This window comes from Protopterus annectens, chromosome 3.part0, assembly GCF_019279795.1.
Source record: "Protopterus annectens isolate FY-2018-M chromosome 3.part0, PAN1.0, whole genome shotgun sequence".
NCBI classification, from domain to species: domain Eukaryota; kingdom Metazoa; phylum Chordata; order Ceratodontiformes; family Protopteridae; genus Protopterus; species Protopterus annectens.
In genome coordinates, this window is record NC_056731.1 from 1,143,305,173 (window position 1) to 1,143,327,670 (window position 22,498).

General features: G+C 44.8%; 1 protein-coding gene across 1 annotated transcript in view; it reads right to left on the bottom strand.

Moving 5' to 3' along the window:
• The window catches only part of MIB1 (MIB E3 ubiquitin protein ligase 1), a 1,882,202-nt gene that overhangs the window by 354,797 nt on the left and 1,504,907 nt on the right, over window positions 1-22,498 (bottom strand). Inside the window, exon 20 of the mRNA XM_044065767.1 lies at window positions 22,024-22,185. Coding sequence (XP_043921702.1) covers window positions 22,024-22,185 — 162 coding nt within the window. The remainder of the gene's footprint in view (window positions 1-22,023; window positions 22,186-22,498) is intronic.

The following is a 22,498-nucleotide window of genomic DNA, read 5'->3' on the forward strand; positions in this document are numbered from 1 at the left end:
AGAAATGAGTAGTTTATTGGCCATTTTTGGGCTAATTTCTATCGCTTTCATTTCCCTGCTATAAAACCCGCATTTGCACGGTTTTGCGTGCCGGGCAGCGCTGGTTAGCTAGGGTATAATTATTCCTGGATCCACAAAGTCTACTCTTCAATTTTTCCCATGGAACTAGACAAACTTTCAACTTACACACTCAAACCATTCACTTCTCATACCGGCACTTGCTCACAACTCATAGCAAGCACTAATAAACCTTAGCACTAGACCCCCCCCCCCATACTGTAAGAGAAGGACAAGGCTCTCTATTCGACCTTACCAGCCAATCAGTAAAAATGTTCACTGTACCTATCCAGGCATGTCCATAGGGCAGTTTCAGGTGTACTCTCTGGTCCAACTGGTGAATCTGGGCATTTTGAGGCAATGTTACAATTGCCTCATATACACAGACAACCCTCTCCTCCTTCCACCAAACACTAATACGTGCAAGAGATGCAATTATACGGCCAAATTGGAGGCTAAGCTCTCTCAACCCAAGTCATGACCAGGCAGTCAAGAGGAGAAGGGAATTACTTGCATCACACCACCAGTCTCACATAGACCTATGAAACCAGCACCGGCAAAAAACATACATAAATACACAAAAACATACTCGGAGGCTCTAAATAAAAATCTGCAGAAGCAACAGAGACCTCCAAAGCAGACATCCAAGCAACCTCCACCCCCCCCCCCAAACAAACCATGAAACACATACTTCACAAAACCAGTGTGCCACACAATCACAGCCCTTAAGGCAAAATAACATACCCAACACACAAGTAATAGGTGACTCTATAGTCAGGCTCACTGATGTCCCACTCACTAGGCTGAACAAGGAGAAGGTTACTGTTAGCTGCCTGTCGGGTGCCAGGATCCACCACATAACACAAGCACTCAGGTCACTCCAGAACAAGTACAAATATGACTCTGTCATTGTCCATGTTGGTCTGATTGACCTGAGCTGTACCTCCCCGGACTACATGAAAAGAGACCTGGAGGAGCTCTCTGATCATGTAGCTCAGGCCAGTATGACCCTGAGTAGCATCCTGCCCTCACCAAGAATGATTCCACGGTATAGAGAAAAAATTATCAATTTCAACAATTGGCTAAGCTTCTGGTGTCATTCAAAGGGGATCCAGTGTCTGTCAGCCTGGGATGACATGCTCGACAAGCCATGCTGCTTCGCTAGAGACGGCTTGCACCTGTCACCCTTAGGCTTTCGAATACTGGCCAAGGCTCTTGCCACCCCCATAGTGCCTTTTTTAGGCAAGGCTCAAAAGACAAACCCACCGCCATAAATAGCACAGGTAACAAAAAACTGAGGGTAATGCTACTCAATACCAGAAGTCTAAATCTCAAAATGCACGCACTCGAGGCACTCCTCAGTATGGAGAAAATCCATATATGTGCAGTAACAGAAATCTGGTTTAAGGCTCCAGAGAGCACCCCAGCACTACCAGGCTACAACTCATACCATACATTTCAGCCACAAAACCCGGACCGAAATACAAAAGGCGGGGGAGTATCCAAATTCATCAAGGATACCCACACCTCCAGGTTAGTGGCACAGCACAATGCTTCAGAGATCATTCACGTGCAACGAACAATGGGCAAAACTGCTATTCAGATTATAGCTTGCTACAGATCACTCATCATGTCCCAGGACCCCCACTACTCATTCCTGGAAACAAAGATCCTACCAAACACCCTGACATTGGGTGATTTTAATTACCCAAACATTAACTGGGAGAACTACTCAAGTAAAAACTCCCTTGCCCAACATTTCCTAGAATTTATAAACTCAAACGCCCTGGATCAACTGGTCAACACCCCCACCAAAGGTGACAACATATTGGACCTGGTCATCACCAACATGGGTAACCGGTGTTCCACACCGGAGATCAACCCCTCACTGGTTAGATCTGACCATAAACTAATCACTCTGGATATCCACATTCCGCCAATACCCCCCAGTCAAAGAAATCACCGTGAAAAACTTTTCAAAAGCAAACTTTACATTACTTAAGACCAAGGTGGGAAGTTTCAAAGCCCCCATGCTAAAGGATAATGCTTGTCCAAGCTGCAAAATCCTTTACTAATGCACTCTACGGGCACCTACAAGAATGCATGGATCGTGCTATCCCAAACAAAACCAAGACTCACTCCTCCAAGAAAAGGAAACCAGTCTGGTGGACCCCTGCCATAAACAAGCTATACAATAGAAGGACGAAACTAGTATAGAAAAGAGTAAAATCCCAAGAAGGGAAGACATCCCTGATCAGTACCAGCAAGAAACTACATTCCCTCATAAAATCATCCAAGGCTAGCTTCGAAAGAAAAATTGCCATGGACTCCAAAGATAACCACAAGGCATTCTTTAGCTATGTCAGGAATCTAAGTGGCAATTCTCAGATCTGCTTGGAGTTAGTGCAGAATGGCACAAAATACACTGAACCGACCGATATAGCCAACATCCTGGCAGACAGGTTCAGTGCAAACTTCACCCCCCTCTCACCCCCAAAAGGGCCCATAACTATACCAGAAGAATGTAGTGCCGCTGAAATCACAAACACTCAGGTTAAAACAGCCCTCTCCAAAGCCAAAAACACTGCATCAATGGGACTGGACGGTGTCCCAGGCTGCATTCTACACAAGCTCAAAGGTGAACTAACCCTTCACTTAAACACACTGTTTAAACTTAGCCTCTCCACAGGCTATGTGCCCACACAGTGGCGCACAGCAACGGTTATTTCACTTCACAAAGGTAGAGCCACAACGGACCCTGAGAACTATCGCCCTATAAGCCTGCCTAGCTTGGTCTGCAAAGCTATGGAGTGCATCATCATGGATTTCATTAACAGAGACATTGGAAACCTCCAAATACTGGACCCTACCCAGTTCGGCTTTAAGGGCAGATCATGCCTCCTAAACCTGGTGGACTTCTTTGAGACACTTACCAAGGCTATAGACGAGGGAAAGGTGGTCCACACAGCCTACCTAGACCTTGCAAAGGTGTTTGACACCATTCCCCACTCAGGTATTATAGACAAGCTCACCAGCCTGAACATAAACCCCTACGTCATGAGATGGGTTGTCAACTGGCTCATGGACAGAACCCATATGATAAGAGTTGCGGGAGCTAGGTCTGATGCTAAACCGGTTACAACAGGTGTTCCCCAGGGCTCAGTCCTAGGACCCCTTCCTGTTCGGCATATACTTCTATGAGGTACAGGCAAGCACAGGAGGACTATGGCTGACCAAGATCGAAGATGACTGCAAACTAGTGGCTACAACTGACTCTCCGGCTGGCACAGACATCCTCCGAAAGGGTCTCACTGAGACAGATACCTGGTGTCAAAACCATGGCCTCAAGCTAAATGCCAAAAAGTGCATAGTCATCCCCTTTGGAAAAAACAAAGTACCCACAAACTACCACATAGGTGGTAGCCCCCTAAAAATGGAAGACGTAATAAGGGATCTGGGGACCCAAGTAGATAGCAACCTCTCCTTTGATAATCACATTGCCAAAGCGGTTAGAAAATCCTTCTATGTGGCCCACCTAATTACAAAAGGGTTTGCATCCAGATCGAAAGAGGTCATTGGGCCCCCTCTATGCATCACTCATCAGACCTATCATAAGAGTACAATGCCCCGTTTCAGATGTACCTTACCTGCAACAACTGGAAAGACCACAGAAGTACCTCACCAAGAGGATCACAGGCCTCAAGCAGATGTCCTATGCAGCTCGACTGAAGAAACTCCAGCTGTACTCGGTTGCATACTGCCTACTCAGAGGTGATCTCTGCCCGACATACAAGGCCATGTTCAAACCAGAATTGATGGACATGCTCCACCTATAGAAAACCATATCCCCGCGAGCCACATGCTCCAGGGATCTAAACCTCACCACAACAATAAATAGGACGTGCTGGAAGGATAGATTCATGTCCCAGAGACTTCCCATGCTCTGGAACAAGATTCCAATCTACATTAGGCAGAGCTCCTCGTTAACCCTCTTCAAGAGAAACCTTGAAGACTGGATGGGAAACAGAAAGTTTACCCCAGGGATCACTTCAATGGCTCTGCTGGACAGAGGCACAGGGAAAGTACAGGTGTGTACACTTATAAATGTAGATGTTCGAGTGTAATCACTGTTGCAGTCATTACATTTGGGTAATCTGCTGGCAGGTTGCCCTCAGTTGGCCTGAATTCCAAAGCCTTGGGTCCTGCGTCAGTTACTGTCTTCTCTTTCATGACGTCAGGTCGTCAGGGGTATAAAACATGCAGCCGACGCCATTTTAATTTAGTTTTTCTTGCCCCCGAAGTCAGGTGCTCCCAAAAAGGTAGCAATATTATATATATATCTATATACATGCATCAAAATAAACTTTACCTTCATCTACAAGCAAATACACCACATAGGTTGTAGAAGATAGAGAAGGAAAGATAAACTGTAGAATGGCAGGGGATGGCAGGAGGGTAACCTGGACTGCAACAGTGAATACACTCGAACATCTACATTTATGGCAAGTGTACACAACTGCACTATGTTCTTAGTGTTTCACTGTTGCAGTCATTAGATTTGGGTAGAATCCCAAAGCTATGGTTGGGAGGCTGGAGCTAAACAGCATTAAGTGTGGCTATAAGGCCCTGCAGCACTGCAGTGGCAAAGCCTGCCCTGGACTTAGAGAGGCAAATGGTAATGCTTTGTAAAGGTATGAATAGAACTCCAAGTGGCAGCCTCTAGAATGTCTTTGGTTGGTACGCCTCTGAGAAAGGCTGCTGAAGTAGCTGCAGCTCTGGTGGAATGAGGCCTAATGCCCTTGGGCACAGGTTTACCATGGTGTAAGTAGCAAAAACGGATGCCATGGCTTATCCACTTTGAAATTGTCTGCTTTGAGATGGCCTTTCCTTCTGATCCTGCAGCATATGACACTAGTAATTGCTCAGCTTTTCTTAGAGCTTTTGTCCTGCTCAAGTAGAATCTTAGCTGCCTGTGTACATCCAAGGAATGCAGAATTCTCTCCCCTTTGTTCTGCAGATTTGGATAAAAAGTTGGCTGATGAACTGTTTGGTTAAGAGACACACTGGAAACCACCTTAGGCAAAAAAGTAGGATATGTCCTCAGAGACACCCTGTTTAGGTAAAAAATTATAAAAGGCTCTACAGCCATGAGGGCCTGTAGCTCTGAAACTCTTGTTGCTGAAGTAGTTGCTAGTAGCAGAGCTGCCTTCCATGATAAGAAAGTACAGTTTTGTACCTACCATAAATGTAGATGTTCGAGTGCTAATACAGCTGCAGTAATCACAGATGGGTTTTCTGCCGTCAGGCGGTCCCTCGGTCGGCCGAATTCCAAAGTCTTGGTCCTGCGTCGGTTGTCGTCGCTTTCTCTTCTGACGTCAGTGAGGCCAGAGTATATAAGACACAGCCGACGCCATGTTCTTCAGTCTTTCTTGCCCCAGATGTCAGGTGCCCCCAGAAGGAAGGCAATACATAAATTATGCTTATATGTGTATACATGCAATGTAATATAATCCAAAATCAGTGGTTGCAAGCAAATAAACCATAGAAGGATAACCCAGTCAGGATGTATGAAGAGGTTGTTAGGCCCCATGCCTTTACCAAGTGGGGAAGGAGGGAGGGAAACCTGTACTGCAGCTATTTTAGCACTCGAACATCTACATTTATGGTAGGTACAAAACTGTACTATGTTCATCGTGCATACAGCTGCAGTAATCACAGATGGGTAGAGTCCCAAAGCTATGCACAGGGTGGTAGGTACTAGGAGGAACTGGGTTGAGCCAGAATGCCCTGCAAAACAGCAGTGGCAAAGCCTGCTCTTGTTCTGGAATATAAGGCAGGTGGTAGTGTTTTGTGAAGGTATGTACAGAACTCCAAGTGGCTGCCTCCAGAATATCTTTGGTAGGAACTCCTCTGAGGAAAGCTGTAGAGGTAGCTGTGGCCCTGGTGGAGTGTGATCTGATACCTGTAGGAACAGATTTCCCATGATAGGAATAACAAAACCGTATGCAGTGGCCTATCCACTTTGAAATAGTCTGCTTGGAAACTGGCTTCCCTTGAGCCCCTACAGCATAGGACACAAAGAGTTGTTCTGATTTCCTGAAGGACTTTGTTCTGTCCAAGTAGTAACGTAGCTGCCTATGGATGTCTAAAGAATGTAGCAGCCTTTCCCTTTGTTTTGAGGATTGGGATAAAAGGTAGGAAGGTGTATGGCTTGATTTAAAGCTACCCTGGATACCACTTTAGGCATAAATGATGGGTTGGTACAAGGGAAACCCTGTCCTGATGGAAAATGAGAAAGGGCTGCACTGCCATGAGGGCCTGTAGTTCGAAACTCTACGAGCTGAAGTGATAGCCAGAAGGAAGGCAGTTTTCCAGGACAAATATTGCAAATCTGTTGAGGCAGCTGGTTCAAAAGGAGGCAATGTTAATTTTTCTAGTATGTAATTAAGATCCCAGGCTGGTATTGGTTGTTTCCTTGGTGGTCTAATATTCTTAGCCCCTCTGAGGAACTGTCGTAAGAGTGGGTGAGAAAATAAAGGAGGATCCGTGTTGTATTCTGCAGAAACAGCTGAGGCATGGATTTTTATGGAAGAAAATGAAAGTCCACTGTTCAGCAGCTCAGCTAGATACTGTAATACCTGAGGCAAGTTCAGTTTTCTAGGGTCCTGACCTTTTTTCTCATTCCAAGAACAAAACCACTTCCATTTTGCGGAATAAGCTTTTCTAGTAGATGGCCTTCTGGCCTCCAAAATGACATCCTGCACCTCCTTGGAGAGTAGGGTCTGTTGTGGTGTTAAGGAATTTTCCATGCAGCGAGATTGAGTGTTTTCAGCTGACTGTGGAGAGTTTTGTAGCTGTGCTGAGTCAGCAGAAGAGGCATTAGAGGCAGGGACCAGGGAGGAGTATGTGTTAGGCTCCTCAGCAGAGGGTAACAGTGTTGCCGTGGCCAATCTGGAGCAATCAGTATCATCTTCGGTCTGTCTGCTCTTGCTTTCAAAAGTACCTTGGGCAGAAGAGGCAGAGGTGGGAATGCATAAACTGTCCATGCTGTCCAACTGAATGAAAGGGCGTCCACTCTCCAGGCCTTTGGATGAAAGGTCCTCGAACAAAACGTTTCCAATTGATGATTCCTGTGGGAGGCAAAAAGATCCATGTCTGGCCTCCCCCACACTTGGGTTATTTCTGTAAACACCTGAGGATGTAACTTCCATTTGTGTGGATCTGTCATATTTCTGCTTAATTTGTCTGCCAGCGCATTTTCCAATCCTGGCAGGTACTGGGCTTGAAGTTCGATTTGCCATTCCAGAGCCAAGTTCCAAAGAGTCATGGCTAGTCTGCACAAGGGGTATGAATGTGTTCCTCCTTGTTTGTTTATGTACCACATTACTGTGGTGTTGTCTGTTCTTATCAGTAATTGCCCTGGATGCAGGAAGTCCTTGAAAGCTGTAATTGCATTTATTACTGCTAGCATTTCTTTTTGATTGATGTGAAGGTGCTTTTCTTTTTGGGACCACTTGCCCTGGATGCACCTGTCCGTCATGTGCGCCCCCCAGGCGTAATCTGAGGCATCTGTTGTGATAACTTGCTTTGCTTGAGGCTTGCAGAATGGGAGGCCTGTGTTTGCTTGACATGCTTGGGCCCACCATAGAAATTCCTTTTGCAAACATGGGATTATTGGTATTATTGTTTCCAAACTGTGACTGTGTTGAGACCATAGGTTTTTTAGGTACCATTGAAGTTTCCTCATATGCAGCTTTGCACATGGGATTAAAAGAATGCAAGATGCCATGAATCCCAGAGCCTGCAGGATTTTCCTTGCAGTAAGCCTGGTACTTTTTGCTAGTATTTTGAAGTAATGAGATAGTTGCCCCTGTTTTTCTGGCGTAAGATAGGCCATCTGGGCGTTTGTGTCCAAGTTGGCACCCAGGAAAGTTATTTTCTGAGATGGTGTTAGCCTTGATTTCTCTTTGTTGATTGTGTATCCCAGAGAATGCAATAACCGTGTCACATATGCCAGATGTTCCAGAAGTATGTGTTTGCTGTCCGCTTGGATCAGGCAGTCGTCCAAATAAGGGTAAATTTGTATCCCTTGAAGTCTGCAGTAGGCAATCACTGATGCCAGGCACTTTGTGAATACTCTGGGCAGTAGATAAGCCAAAGGGCAATGCAGAGAATTGATAGTGGATTGAACCTGCAAGAAATCTGAGGTATCTTCTGCAGCTTTGTCTGATTGGGACATGCAGGTATGCCTCCTTGAGGTCCAATGTTACCAGCCAAAACTCCTTGCCCAGCATGGGAAGAAGTTGCTGTAATGTGAGCATCTTGAATTTTGGTACGAGTAGAAATGTGTTTAGGATGGATAAGTCCAAAATGGGTCTCCAGTCGGTTCCTTTCCTTGGTACCAGAAAAGTCTTGAATAAAAACCTTGACCTTGTTCGTGAGTAGGTACCTCTTGAATAGCTCTCATGCCTATGAGCTTTGAAATTTGTAGTTGTGCCTCTGCCCTTTGATTCTGTGGCAGGTTTGGCATGCCTCTCATTTTTGGAAGAGTGTGAAAATGAAATCTGTAGCCTCTGTTTATAATGTCCAGGATCCATTTGTCTGTTGTGACAATATGCCAATTGGCTGCAAATAATGCTAGCTTTCCTCCCAAAGGTGCTGCCAGCTGAGACGTGCTTGGCATGGAAATGAGGGAGTCATTGGGTTTGCTTCCTGTATTGTTGTGCACTGTCCTCGCCACCTCTTGGTGCTGGAGTTTGCCATTGTCGTCCTCTATATGATCCTTGTGACTGCCCTCTGCCCCTTGTGCGTCTGTATCTACCTCTTTGGGGCTTGTCAGTGGCTGGAAAGGACCAGTTTTTTGAAGGCCAATTTCTGCTAAAACGTGGTGGTTGGACCTGTAAAAAGGCTTTGACAGTTTGCATAGATTTGGCTTATTCTTCCATTTTCCGTAGTATCGCCTCAGCATTAGTACCAAACAGCACATCCTTTTGTAAAGGAGCATCTAGAAGTTTAGCTTTGACATGATCAGGCAAGTTTTGTTCTCTAAGCCAGGCATGTCTGCGAATGACTGATCCTGTAGCAGCCACTCTACTTGAAGCCTCTAGGGCATCATAACCACACTGTAAAGTGTGTTTACCCACTTGCTCTGCACTATGCATCATATCCTGTAACTCCTTTAAATCTGGTTGTTCAGGTTGAGACATTTTATTCCTTAATTGTGATAACAGGAACTGTTGATATTTAAGCATATGAAACTGACAATTTAAGGCCCTCATGGCTAGGGTGGCCGAGGTATATACCTTTTACCCCACCTTTCTAAAGATCTTGACTCCTTTCTGCAGGAAGTGGATTCTTGGCAGTGGAGGCCTTCAATCCCTTGGGGCCTTGTGAAATGGTTTCAGGGTCAGCATTATGGCTTTTGAAGAGAAATTGGTGAGAGTTGGGTACTCTGTAACACCTATCAGGCTTGACTGGTGCAGGAGGCAGAGAATCCGGGTTAAGGCAAGCCTCCGAATAAACATCATCAAGTATGTCCAACACAGGGGATATCGCCAGAGGTCTGTGTTGAGGTAACAAAGAAATTCCCTAAGCCTTTTCTTAGAATCTGAAAAGTCTTGGCCTTCCCAATGGAAGTGTTCCCTCAAGGTGTGCAAGGTTTCCCCAAAGGAAAAATCCTCAGGAGGAGATACAGAAGGGATGGACTGTTCTGCATCCAAATCCTCAAAAGGGGAGTAAGAGTGTTCCTCTGCATCAGAATGTTCTGATAAAATGGATCCCTGATCAGAAGAGGGAGAATCTTCCTCCACTCTGGGTCTCTTGTCTGGAGGGGGTTGAGAACCTCTGATAAGAGTAATTAAATCCTCAGCCATTTTAAGCATCTATTTTTTAGGCATGGGACCTGGAGATGGGCCCTGTGCAACAGGCCTCTTGGGGTGCCTGGCTGCTTTGGATTTAGTAAAGGCCTTAATAGAAAAAGAAGATAAGGGTCTAAAGACACCATGGGTGGAGGTGGACCTGTCCACATTAGTAGGCTCAACATTAGCAAAGGCTTCGGTGGTTGTAGTCTGGGAAAGGGCCGAGGTCCCAGAGGTCTCGGGTACAGAGGACACCGCCAAAGGAGTGTCGTCGGTAGTCAGGGACTGCAAAGGCGTCTCGCTGAGAACTGGACCACGTGTAGCCTGTTTTGGCGTGGTGTCGGCGGGGACCGCGGGCCTCGCGTGTTGGTCCTTTTCCTTGCGTTTTTTGGACAAAACGGTAGTCGGAGTGTCCGACGACATTTTATAATCAAAAGCTTTACCAAAATAGTGTTGGGCGAACTCCGCCCGACCCTTAATAGTGCGTTTATTGAAGGTAGTGCAAAAGCGACAGCCCGACGCCGTGGTCTGGGCCTAAACAAGGTATGCAGAGGGAATGGAAATCCTTATGCGGTATTTGCTTCCCACAAGAAATACAATTATTAACTTTTTCTGACATCGGTCTGAGGCAAGAAAAGTTTCAACGGGTACTTAGCTTTAATGAAGACTTGGTTTCCAAAATTTTGCAATTCAGGAGCTGGCCGACCGGCACTTGCGAACTGCTTCTGCTTCGGCACCGCGGCAAAAGACTGAAGAACATGGCGTCGGCTGTGTCTTATATACTCTGGCCTCACTGACGTCAGAAGAGAAAGCGACGACAACCGACACCGGACCAAGACTTTGGAATTCGGCCGACCGAGGAACCGCCTGATATACACACACACACACACACACACACACACGATACATAAATATATACACACACACAAACTTTACAACAATGATTAACAGATGTCTGATGTTCACTGCAGTCAAAGTTGCAATATCAATTCTTTGGACTTCCTGACATGCAGAAGATGTGACTAGTATTAATACTGCAATCTTTGACCATTCCCAAACTGGCAGATGTCCCCTACAGGCAGATGTCTGAACATATGGGTATAAAAACATAGTCAGACATCGCTATCTTTAGTTCTTTTTGCCTTACAAGTCCGATGGTTCACAATGCTTTTCTTAGCATTGACAGGCTGTCAATCATCTTTAACTACCACAGCATTTAGAAGCAAGACAGAAAACTATCTTGCTGGGGACATTTTTCTTTGTTTAGGCCAAAAGCACAATGTTAATGTCCATCCTGTGCTACGTTTAATTCTACAACTGTCAAACAAAGCACAGTCCCTGCAACAACACATGGATTCCACTACGACAGAGTAGTATCCCCTTGTTATTTTAAGGGAGGATGTCCCTGGGAATCAGATATTAGTCAGTCACCCACCTTTAACATGATAACTTTACTTCCCCTAAGACCCAGGCACCGAAACTCAAAAGGCACTTGGGTTTGCCCTGGTCTTCGCCATCTGAAGCCATGACAGCCAAGTGGCCTACCCTGGAAAAGGAAAGGGGGACATCCCCCCACCCTCCCAGGAGATTCAGACTCCTCAGAATCACAGACGAGGAGGAATAAGCTTTTGCGGGATACCCTCCCCCTCAGATATATGAAGATTCTGATCTGGATGACACCCTATCCTCAGCTTCACCTCCTGAGGATTTACCTTTCGGAGAGGCACTTCACAGAATGAAGGAAGCCTTCATATGGGAATCTAGACGTTCTCTGAGGCTCAAACTAACTAGAGAGAGTTTTCTGAACCTTCCTACCTGCCCCAGACCTTTGCCAGCCCTCACAGTGTCTGGTGTCTTGGATGATGTGTTTGAAGACATATTCTTGCACCCTGACTCCCTTCCCCCTGCTCCTAGAAAGCCTGACAATTTCTACAGGGTGCTGGGGACCCATACGACTCTATAAATAACAGTGTCAGACCCAGCAGTACTGTCTAAAGAATCCAGCAAGGGAGCTCAGACACCCTGGCAATGAGGGCTTTCAGCTGCCAGTTCCACATGCTCAAATACCTTGAGTCACTGCAAAAACAAATTAAAACCAAGTCAGAGTAGATCCAAGAGGATATCAAGGATCTATGTGAAATTACCCTCCAGGTATCCAGACACTTTCAAAAAAGTAGATATGATGGTCTAGATACATCATGCAGGGCGGTTAACATGGGATCAGTCACTTAAAGACATCCCTGGCTAAGGACACAACCTCTATCAGGCTAAGTAAAAGCTGAACTTTTCGAAGCCCCCCTGGAAAAAGGAGTTCCTCTTTGGACCCCCAGCTGACAGTACAGTTGTGTACACTTATCATAAATGTAGATGCTCGAATGTATTCACTGTTGCAGTCATATTTGGGTTATCCCTGCCAGGGTAGCCCTCGGCCGGCCCAAATATCAGAGGCTTAGTATTTCTGCGTAGGCTGCTGTCGCCTCAGGACTAACGTCATGTCATCAGTAGTATAAAGTAAGGCAGCCAACGCCATTACATCAGTTTTTCTTGCCCTAACTGTCAGAAGTCCCCAAGAGGGAGCCAGATTATGGTGGAAGAACCCCACCAGTAAAAAGTAAATACCAAAAAGTTCCTTGTGAGGACAGAGAGAGAAAGAAGAAGGGGATGGAGGGAGGGAAACCAGGACTGCAAAAGTGAATACACTCAAACATCTACATTTATGGTAAGTGTACACAACTGTACCATGTTCTTCGTGTTTCATTTTTGCAGTCATCACATTTGAGTTGATTCCCAAAGCTGACGAAAAGGGTGGAGGCAGTCCAGGAGACTAGGGGCTGGCTATGATGCCCTGCAAGACTGCAGTGGCAAAGCCTGCAATGGATTTGGAGCAGATGGGCAGGTGGTAATGCTTGGTGAAAATGTGATCAGATGTCCAGGTGGCAGCGTCTAGGATGTCCCTGGTGGGGACTCCTCTGAGGAAAGCTGCAGAGGTGGAGGCTGCTCTGGTGGAGTGAGTCCAGACTCCTTTAGGAGGAGGTTTGCCATGTTGCTTGTAACAGAAATAGATGCAGCGTGCGATTCATTTAGAAATTGTTTGTTTGGAGATGGCTTTGCCCTCTGCACCTACAGCAAAGCTAACCAGTAACTGATCAAACTTTCTGAATGATTTAGTCCTGTCTAGACAGAATCTGAGGCGTCTGTGCACATCTACAGAGTGCAGGATCCTTTCCCCCTTGTTTTGTGGGTTAGGGAAAAAGGTGAGCAAATTAATGGATTGGTTGAGAGCCACACTGGACACCACTTTGGGCATGAAGGATGGGTTAGTCCTGAGGGAAACCCTGTGAGCATGGAAGATGATGAAGGGCTCCACAGCCCTGAGTGATTGTAGCTTGGAGACTCTTCTGGCTGAAGTGATGACCAGAAGAAAAGCTGTCTTCCATGAGATAAATTTTAACTCTGCTGAAGATGCCGGTTCAAAGGGAGGCAGGGTGAGCTTTTCCAACACAAAGTTAAGGTCCCAAGCTGGGGTAGGTACTCTTCTGGGTGGCCTCAAGTTGCTATCCCCTCTTAGGAATTGTTTGATCAGAGGGTGTGAGAAAATGGGCTGCTCAGTGTGGAAATGAGCAGAGATAGCAAAGGTATGAATTTTAATACACGAAAAAGAGAGACCACTATGTAGCAGGTCAGACAGGTAATCCAGGATGACAGGTAAGGAGGGCTGTGCTGTATCGGCTCCCTTTCACCTGAATCCAGGTGCAGAACCTTTTCCATTTGTCAGCATAAGACTTTCTAGTGTTAGGGCATCTGGCCTCATGTATAACATCTAGAACCTGTTTACTGAGGTTTACAGATAGATCAGTGGTCAGGGAATAAGCCAGGCTGCCAAACTGAGGGTCTACAATTGGGGATGCATGAATTCTTCTTCCCTCTGAGTCAGGAGGGTTGGGGTCTGAGGGAGATGCCATGGTGGCAGTGGGGACAGGCTGCGCAGCAGTGGGTACTAGTGCTGGCGAGGCCAGTCTGAAGCAATAAGAATTGCCCTTGGTTTTTCCTCCCTTATTTTGAGCACTACCCTGGTGATGAGAGGTAGTGGAGGAAATACATAGACCGATAGACTGACCCAGGGGAAGGATAGGGTATCCACTTTCCAAGCCATGCAGTGATGCTCCCTGGTGCAGAACTTGCTGAGCTGATGGTTGGTGTGGGAGGTAAAAAGGTCGACCTTCGGGGTGCCCCATTTCTGAGTTATTAGGGTGAAGGTTCTTTTGTCTAGCTGCCACTCGTGTGGGTCCAGAAGATTTCTGCTTAAATGGTCTGCCAGAGAGTTTAGAGAACCTGGCAGGAATTGTGCTAACAGGTGGAGTTACATGGCAGAGGCTGTGTGCCAAAGGGTCATGACCAGCCTGCAGAGAGGGTAGGAGTGAGTCCCTCTCTGCTTGTTGATATACCACATCACAGTGGTGGTGTCTATTTTGATCAGGAGAGCCCCTGGGGAGAGAAGAGGCCTGAAAGCTGTCAATGCGTGCTGGACAGCTAACATCTCTTTTTGGTTGATGTACAGATGGATTTGCTGTGGGTTCCATTGGCCCTGTATGCACCTGCCGTCCAGGTGTGCACCCCAGGCATAATCTGATGCGTCTATGGTGATAGTCTGGGTGGTGGGGGGTCGTGAGAAAGGTAGTCTCTTGTTGTGGGAGCATGCTGCTGCCCACCAAAAAAAATCTTTCCTTAGGCAAGGTATCATTGGTATAAGAGTTCCAGGCCTTGAGACTGTTGACACCAAAGGCTTTTTAGTATCATTGAAGTTTCCTCATATGCAAGTCTGACATATGGAATGAGTAGAATGCAAGATGCCATGAACCCCAGAGCTTGCAGAATTTTCCTTGCAAATAACTGGGTTCTGGTGGCTAGTTGAGAGAAGTAGGCTGTCAGGTAAGTTTGCTTTTCTGGTGTAAGGAACGCCATCTGGGATACTGTGTCCAGGCTTGCTTTCAGGAATATAATCCTTTGGGTGGGTACTAGTTTGGATTTCTTTTCATTGATAGTGTACCCCAGGGAGGTCAGTAGGGACTTTACAAAGGCCAGGTGCTTGAGCAGCTTGTCCTGCCTGCCCGAATTAGGCAATCATCTAAGTATGGGTAAATCTGTATATTCCTTTGTCTGCAAAAGGCAATGACGGGAGCCAGACATTGTGAAAACTCTGGAAGCAGTAGTTAAGCCAAAGAGAAGTGCAGAGAACGGAAAGTGCAGAGATCCTGCCCTGAAACATAGACACTTCCTGCAAGATTCCCTGATGGGAATGTGGAGGTAGGCCTCATTTATGTCTAGGGTGGCTAGCCAAGCATCCTTGGAGAGCATGGGCAGCAGTTGCTGGAGGGTGAGCATTTTGAATTTTGGTATCACCAGGAAGGTGTTTAGAATGGATAGATCAAGGATGGGGCACCGGGTGCCCTCTTTTCTGCATACCAGAAAAAGTCTGGAGTAGAAACCTTGGCCTAATTGTTCTGCAGGAACGTGCTTTATTGCCCTCATAGAGAGCAGGGAAAGGACTTGCTTTTTTGCCTCTGCCCACTGGTTTGGAGGTAGATCTGGGAACCCTTTTGGGGTTGGAAGAGTGTGGAAAGAAAATTTGTATCCCTGGTACACTATGCTGAGAACCCAATGGCCGTTGGTGATGGTGGCCCAGGTGCTTGTGTGAAAGGAGAGATTTCCTCTTAGGGGTAAGTGCAGGTGGGCAGAGGGAGGTGTTGGGGGAGGAGAGTAATTGTGAGTTCTAACCATGAGGGGGTGGCATAGAACTCCCTGGCTTTGAAGTGGAAAAACTCCACTGCTTTGATCTCTGCATTCCCTGTGGCTGCTGTCTGGGGGTCTGCTTCCCCGGGGTCTGGGCTGAACTGACCTGGTGGGAGCAGGAAAGGAACAGTGCTTGGAGGGGTAATGCCTGCTGAACCTGGGTGCCTGGACCTGTAGGAAATCCTTAACTGTCTGCATATATTTAGCTTTTTCTTCCATCTTTTTTAAGACCTCCTCTGCTTTAGTGCCAAATAAGTTGCCTTTGTGCAAGGGTGCATCCAATAACTTGGATTTAACATGGTCTGGCAAGGGATGTTCCTTAAGCCATGCATGCCTTCGAAGGACAGAACCGGTGACTGCTGCCCTGCAAGAAGCTTCTAGGGTGTCAAAAGCACTGTGTAAGTGTGCTTAGTCACTTGACTTGCAGCATGAATTAACTCTTGTAACTCTTTAGATTCTGCACAAGCAGGGAAGGAAGACACTGTTTGCTTGAGGAGTTCCAGGGTATGCTACAGAAATTTTAGCATATGGAACCGGCAATTTAGTGCTCTGATAGCAAGAGTAGCAGAGGTATATACTTTTTTACCTCATCTATCTAGTGCTCGGGAATCCCTATCTGAGGGGGAGGGATTCTTAGCAGAGGTTGCTTTAATTCTTGTAGGCCCTTGAGAAATAACTTCAGGATCAGCAGCAGGATTTTTTAAAATAAATTTGTGTGAATCAGGGACTCTATAATACCTGTCAGGTTTTCTGGGTGTAGGAGGGGGGTGTCAGGAGTCAAGCTGGATTCCAGAAAAACATTGTCCACAACATCCAAAACTGGGGGAATGGCCAGGAGTCTGTGCTGTGGAAGATCTAAAAATTCTCCGAGTCTCTTTTTAGACTGAGGGTAGTCCTGACATTAATTAGTTTTAACATGTGTTTGTAAAGGGAGATGTATACATCGGTGTGGTGTTGTCTGCTCTGTTTGTCTGAAGAAGTTCGGCTATCAGTTGAACGAAAAGCTTTGTGGAAATAAATTGTCGCTTAAGTTTAACTTCAGTTCTGCTCTTGCCTGGAGTTCCTTTGGAGATTTCTTGGTGTGTGTTCCAGTGTGCCTTGTGGATTTAACTGGAGTTTCCTTGGTATACCTAGCTTGGGTAGTCCTGACATTCCCACTGAAATGCTCCCTTAAGCTATGAAGGGTTTCCTCAAAGTAAAAGTACTCGGGTGGAGAGGCTGAAGGAATGGAATCCTCTGCATCAGAATCCTCATAAGCAGAGAGGGGTTGAATGTCTTCAGATTCAGATGCATCAGTCATCAGACTCCTGTTCAGACAAAAGTACTGGGGACAGATCTCTTTTTCTTTCGGAAGGGGTAGCTTGGCTTCCCCTAATCAGCACAATAAGGTCTTCCGCCATTTTAAGCATTTGAGACTGAGGCAAGGAAGCAGGTGCCTGAGATTGGGTCTTCGGTTTCTTGGGTGTGGTTCATACCCTGGGCCTTAGAAACTTGGTTGTTTTTGAAAGAACGATAGATGCGAAAGACGACATTGGTTTGTGTCAAGAATTGGTATTGCGAAGTACTTCCTCGGAAGCTGGTGCCTGCTCAGCAGCTCCGGACCCATCCAAGGTAGAGAGAACTGCAGGATCCTTAGCAGTTGCAGCTGGTGACTTCAAATCAAAGGGGGGCTGCAGGAGATAGCTGAATGGGTGGGGTCAATGGGAAGGGGTGTGGACAACTAGAAAGGGGAGGAGCTATGCTCAAAACCACAAAAACTAAACATTAATTAAATATGCTACCCTGGGTGCCAAACCCTCATTATGAGAGTCCAATCAAGCCAAATGAAGTGTAAAAGAACAAAAATATTTCAATGCATTGGCTGCTTGACAGCTTACTTAATATCTAGATGGAAACAAAAAGGTTGAGAGGCATGAAAAAATGGGAAGATGGCGTAATGGTTAAGGTGTTTGCCTTACAAACAGAAGGTGCAGGGTTTGATTCTCACATGGGCTAAGTGGCTAGGCTTAAAATGGCCTGCAAAGGCAGTTAGCCTAGTACCAACCTATGAACCTATTACTTTTTAAATACATTACTGGAATGCCAGTCAAAATCAAGTATAAGAAAAACATGCAGCACTCAGCTCAAACCGCTTCTCCTTGCACTGCATAATTTATAATCTGCTTTATTAAAGTACCAAGTAACATGCTGAAAGTAGCAATCTCTGTGATACCCCCACTTGTAAAAATGTTTATCCAAAAAAGACCTGCTGCTTGACAACTATCTACTTGTTTCATGGGGAAAACATGATCAAAGTAAAAAATGAAAAGCAAACAAGCTCAAGATACATTGCTTAAAGGATTACTGTACAGGTTATGCACCACACATGAATGGCATTCTGTTTAGTTTATGGGTAAAGCCCTCAGAGATCACTGGAAGTCTCCAACAAGTGTAATGAGCTTCTTAAAATAATGTAATCCTGTCCTTTACTACAAATACTGTCATATGCATTTCAATACCCAATGCTTATACATTATCTAGTTAAGTATTCTCTGCATGGCAACAACAGAAAGGCTTCAATGTTGGCAATTCTTTAACAGTATGCTTATTAAAGCTTACTTGCATGTTATGATCTCAGACAACCTTACCTGATGGTCATTAAAGCATTGCTACTTAAAACACAGAGCAACAGGCACTTTCTGAGTAATAAGCATAAATCAACTGTACAAAAATATGACAGAAACCAGACCATTCTGCAAAATCAAGAACAGATGAAAAGCCACTGTAGTACTTGTGTCTACCTTGGATGGGGGGATACCCTGCACATTTACAATGCATGGGGGGATACCCTGCACATTTACACTGCACAACTGCTCCTTGCCTTGCTTGGACACATCCAGAGTCACTACATGGGGGAGTGGGGTGCAACAAGTATGTCACAATTTGAAATGTCTCTGGCTGACTGATGGCCCCGACACATTTGTCATACCTCACCATCAGAGCAAAGCCATACATAGAAGTGGGACAAAGGCCCAAAAATAAGGACAATTTTTAAATATTGGTCTTATAAACTTAGAAAGATAATAGAATAGTAGGTTTTGTATTAGTGTGAATTTTCTGAAGGATATGAAATCTGAAACTCAAATGTCTGCCATTATTTTCTAACTTCAGTCTTTAATGATTTACCACTAATTTGCCAAAAAAACAATTTTATGAAAAATGGACCAAAAATGTGATGCAAAATTATAAAATAGCCACACAATACAGCTGGGAACCTGTCAAAGAAGGGACATTTTTTAATAATAGTACTGCTAACTTGAACAGCTGACAAAATAAAAGAATCTACATGCATTTCTGAAATAAAAAAAATCTATAACTCTGATTATTACAGGAGGCTTAGTATTTCTGCATCGATTGCTGTCGCTCAGGACTGACGTCAGGTCGTCAGTGGTATAAAATCAGGCAGCCGACACCATCAGTCTTTCTTGCCAAGGAGCCTGAAGCAGAAGCAGAAGCAGTTCACACGAGTGCCGGTTGGACGCTACCTGAGTTTTCATTTCCAAATTGAAGTTGAAGTCTTCTAAAGCTAAGTACCCCGTTGGGGATCCTTTTTTCTTGCTCTAACCGATGTCAGAAAAAGTTAACAATTGTCTCGCCTGTGGAAAGCAAATACCACACCGAGACTTCCATTTTTACTGCGTCACCTGTTTAAGACCAGACCATGACAGCCCTCGCTGTCGTTTTTGTGCTTTGTTCAATGCCAGAAATATCAGTCACTGGGTCCTTATTGTAGCTAAATATTTTCACTCTCAGTCCTCATACTCCAATATGGCTTCGGTAAGCCATCCGACTACCGATCTTCCAAAAAAGGGTAAGGGATAACCCAAGTGTGATGACTGCAACAGTGAAACACGAAGAACATCAGTATATTCCTCTGCCTCAGAAACACAGAAAAAAATCTATAATTACAGGCAAGGAGATTACATTATGAATTCTGTGCCTTATCAAGTGGCTTACCTACTGATCCCACAGTCTTCACCCAGTGTCTGGCATCAATCACTGCTTTTTGCAAGACACAAGGTGTCAATATCTTTCCGTACCTGGGCAACTGCCTGATTCAGGCAAAATCACTCTCATAACTGCTGAGAGCTATGGAAATCATCCTGGACTGCTTTCAGAAGGTGTGCCTGACCCTCAACTTATAGATGTTACAAACTCCTTCCAAACCCCGAGACTACCTTCCTGGGGGCAGTCACAGATTCAGTTAAACAGAAGACATACTTCCCAGAGACAATGTAACCTCCTTTCAGAGTATCTCAGAAACCTAAGGTCCGAGCACTTCCATCACTGGAAGGGATTCCTCGGGCCATAGATTGCATGGCTTCTTGTATTACAATGGTCCCCTTGGCATAATATAGGAGAAATTTGCAGTGCTCCCTAAAGAACTGACATGAACATTAGCAGCCCCTGGAAACCATAATTCCTCTTCTCAAATGCCTAAAAATGGGCCTTCTATGGTGCCAGGAGAGTGTTCACAACAACCCAGGTACATAATTCCTCTTACCAGAGGCAACACAGACCCAGACAAACAGCTCAGAAAATGCCTTGGGTACATCTGGGACAGCAGTTAACGAACAAAACAATACACCAACTTGAGGGAAATGATGTCAGTGCGCCTGGCTATGAAAGCTTTCAAAAACAAGCTGATCTCAAGCACCACTTCAAATCTGGACAACACCACAGTCACATGATATAGAAATGCAGGCAAGCTATGGATTTTTGGCTGGTTGCCCAGAAACTCAATTCAACACCCATAGCCTCTCATATTCCTGTTCAGGGCAATGTGCTGTCAGAACTCTCCTGAAACATAGTGAATGGATGCTGAAAAGGGAAATTTTTCTGGATCCCATACAGCACTAGGGAGTAAGAGAGACAGACCTTTATGCTTTAACAGACAGCTAAGCAAATTCTACTTGAAAACCAAGTCGAGAGGGTCATGGAGCAGATACCTTTTCCTTCAAGTGGGCAGATTTCTTACTATATGCCCTTCGACTGGTATCTCTTATCTCCAGGGTACTACTAAAAATGGGGTTAGACAGGCCCAAATGATACTAACTGAATGATGGTAACATTAACTACGTACTTGAAAAACTTACTCTGCCACCTTTTGAACAGGCAGCTTCAGCCCTTATTAAGCTATTGACATGGATAACAGTCCTGGTTTTAGCACTCACTTCAGACAGGAGGGTTTCTGGATTTCAAACTCCTATGTGCAAGGATTCATTCTTAATTTTCCAGATGTATAGAATCACCCTGAAAGTCAATCCCTCCTTTATGCCCAAGGTGGTCTTAGAATTCTTTTTTTAAATAAACACAGTCAACTCTCTGTTTTCTTCTCAAACTCCCAAACAAGGGAAAGAGAACATTACACTCCCTAGATGTACACAGACAAGATTTTTACCTTTATAGAACTTCCCAAACAGATCTAACCAGCTTTTGATGGCTTTTGCAGAAGGAAAACAGTGTCAACCAGTTAGCAAACACACTATTTCAAATGGATTTCAAACTGCACCTTTCTGTTACTTTCAGCACAAAGGCACTGTAAAATCCTACCCCTCAAGTTTCTCCAGTGAATCTACTACCTTACCGTCATCTTCCTTCCACTTTCTGCAATCAAATTAATGCAAGTAAGTAGCATTTGTTTGCAAACTCCTCAAAAAAAGGACTGCAGTGTTGCCTGTAAATTGCAAGAATGGGTGGTGAAGAATGTTCTCTCTTAAGGCATCAAAGCTCAATGAAAAGCAGCTAGGCAAACTTACAACACACACACACACACACACACACACACACACACACACACACACACACACACACACACACACACACACACACACCTTACCCTTTATACATTACTGATAGCATATGTATCATCACATCATTAAGTACAGCAGTATAATAAAAATGCAACATGAAATGCGAGATCTATTTCAACATGCTTCACAAGTGACCAAACAATTAACTTTAAGGGGACTCAGAGATGGTTCTTCAGGCATGAAGTTTACTTCTCATACTATTTACCTGTCAAGCAGAAAACTGGCAATGAACATGCCTAATGGTGAAAAACAGAAGTAAACAAAAACATCAAAATATAGTTACTTCAGTGAAGTAATATTACTGTCCCTATAAAGTAACTCAAGTCTCAAAGAGAGACTGCCATCAGAGACATTCTTCACACTCAATTCTAGAAGTATGGCAAACTTGTACGTTTTTCAACAGTCACAATTTCTTGGAACTTCAGATTTAAAAGTATATGATGAAAATCCAACTACTGACTACTTACTGTGTTTTTGGATGGTTCCCAAGCACTATCTATCTTGCCAACATCTTGCATGTCCTGAAGTTGGCGGAGCTGTGACAAGGTATGATGTCTCAAGGCTTCATGAAGTGGAGTATCTCCATCTTTATCCTGGATATCTAGTTTAGCACCTGCACGGACCAAAAGCTGAAACAGAAACACAGATGTGACTAAAAACCTACTACAGTTTTCAGGCTCTGCTTTTGTCATGTTTCATATCTGGCAAACTGTTTCATCGGTTATATTTATCTACCTCAAACACCAACACCAAAGAATCCGAAATATTCAATCCTGGCACCATGGCTGAAAGAGTGTAAACTTCAATATATACCACAGAAGTGCGAGAAGCAAACAATCTGTGTAACGCTTATTTTTCGATTTTTACCCAATATGAACATATGTTCAATTTTTGACAAAAAACATGCAACTTCATCACAAGCCATCTCACTTGTGCAAGCTG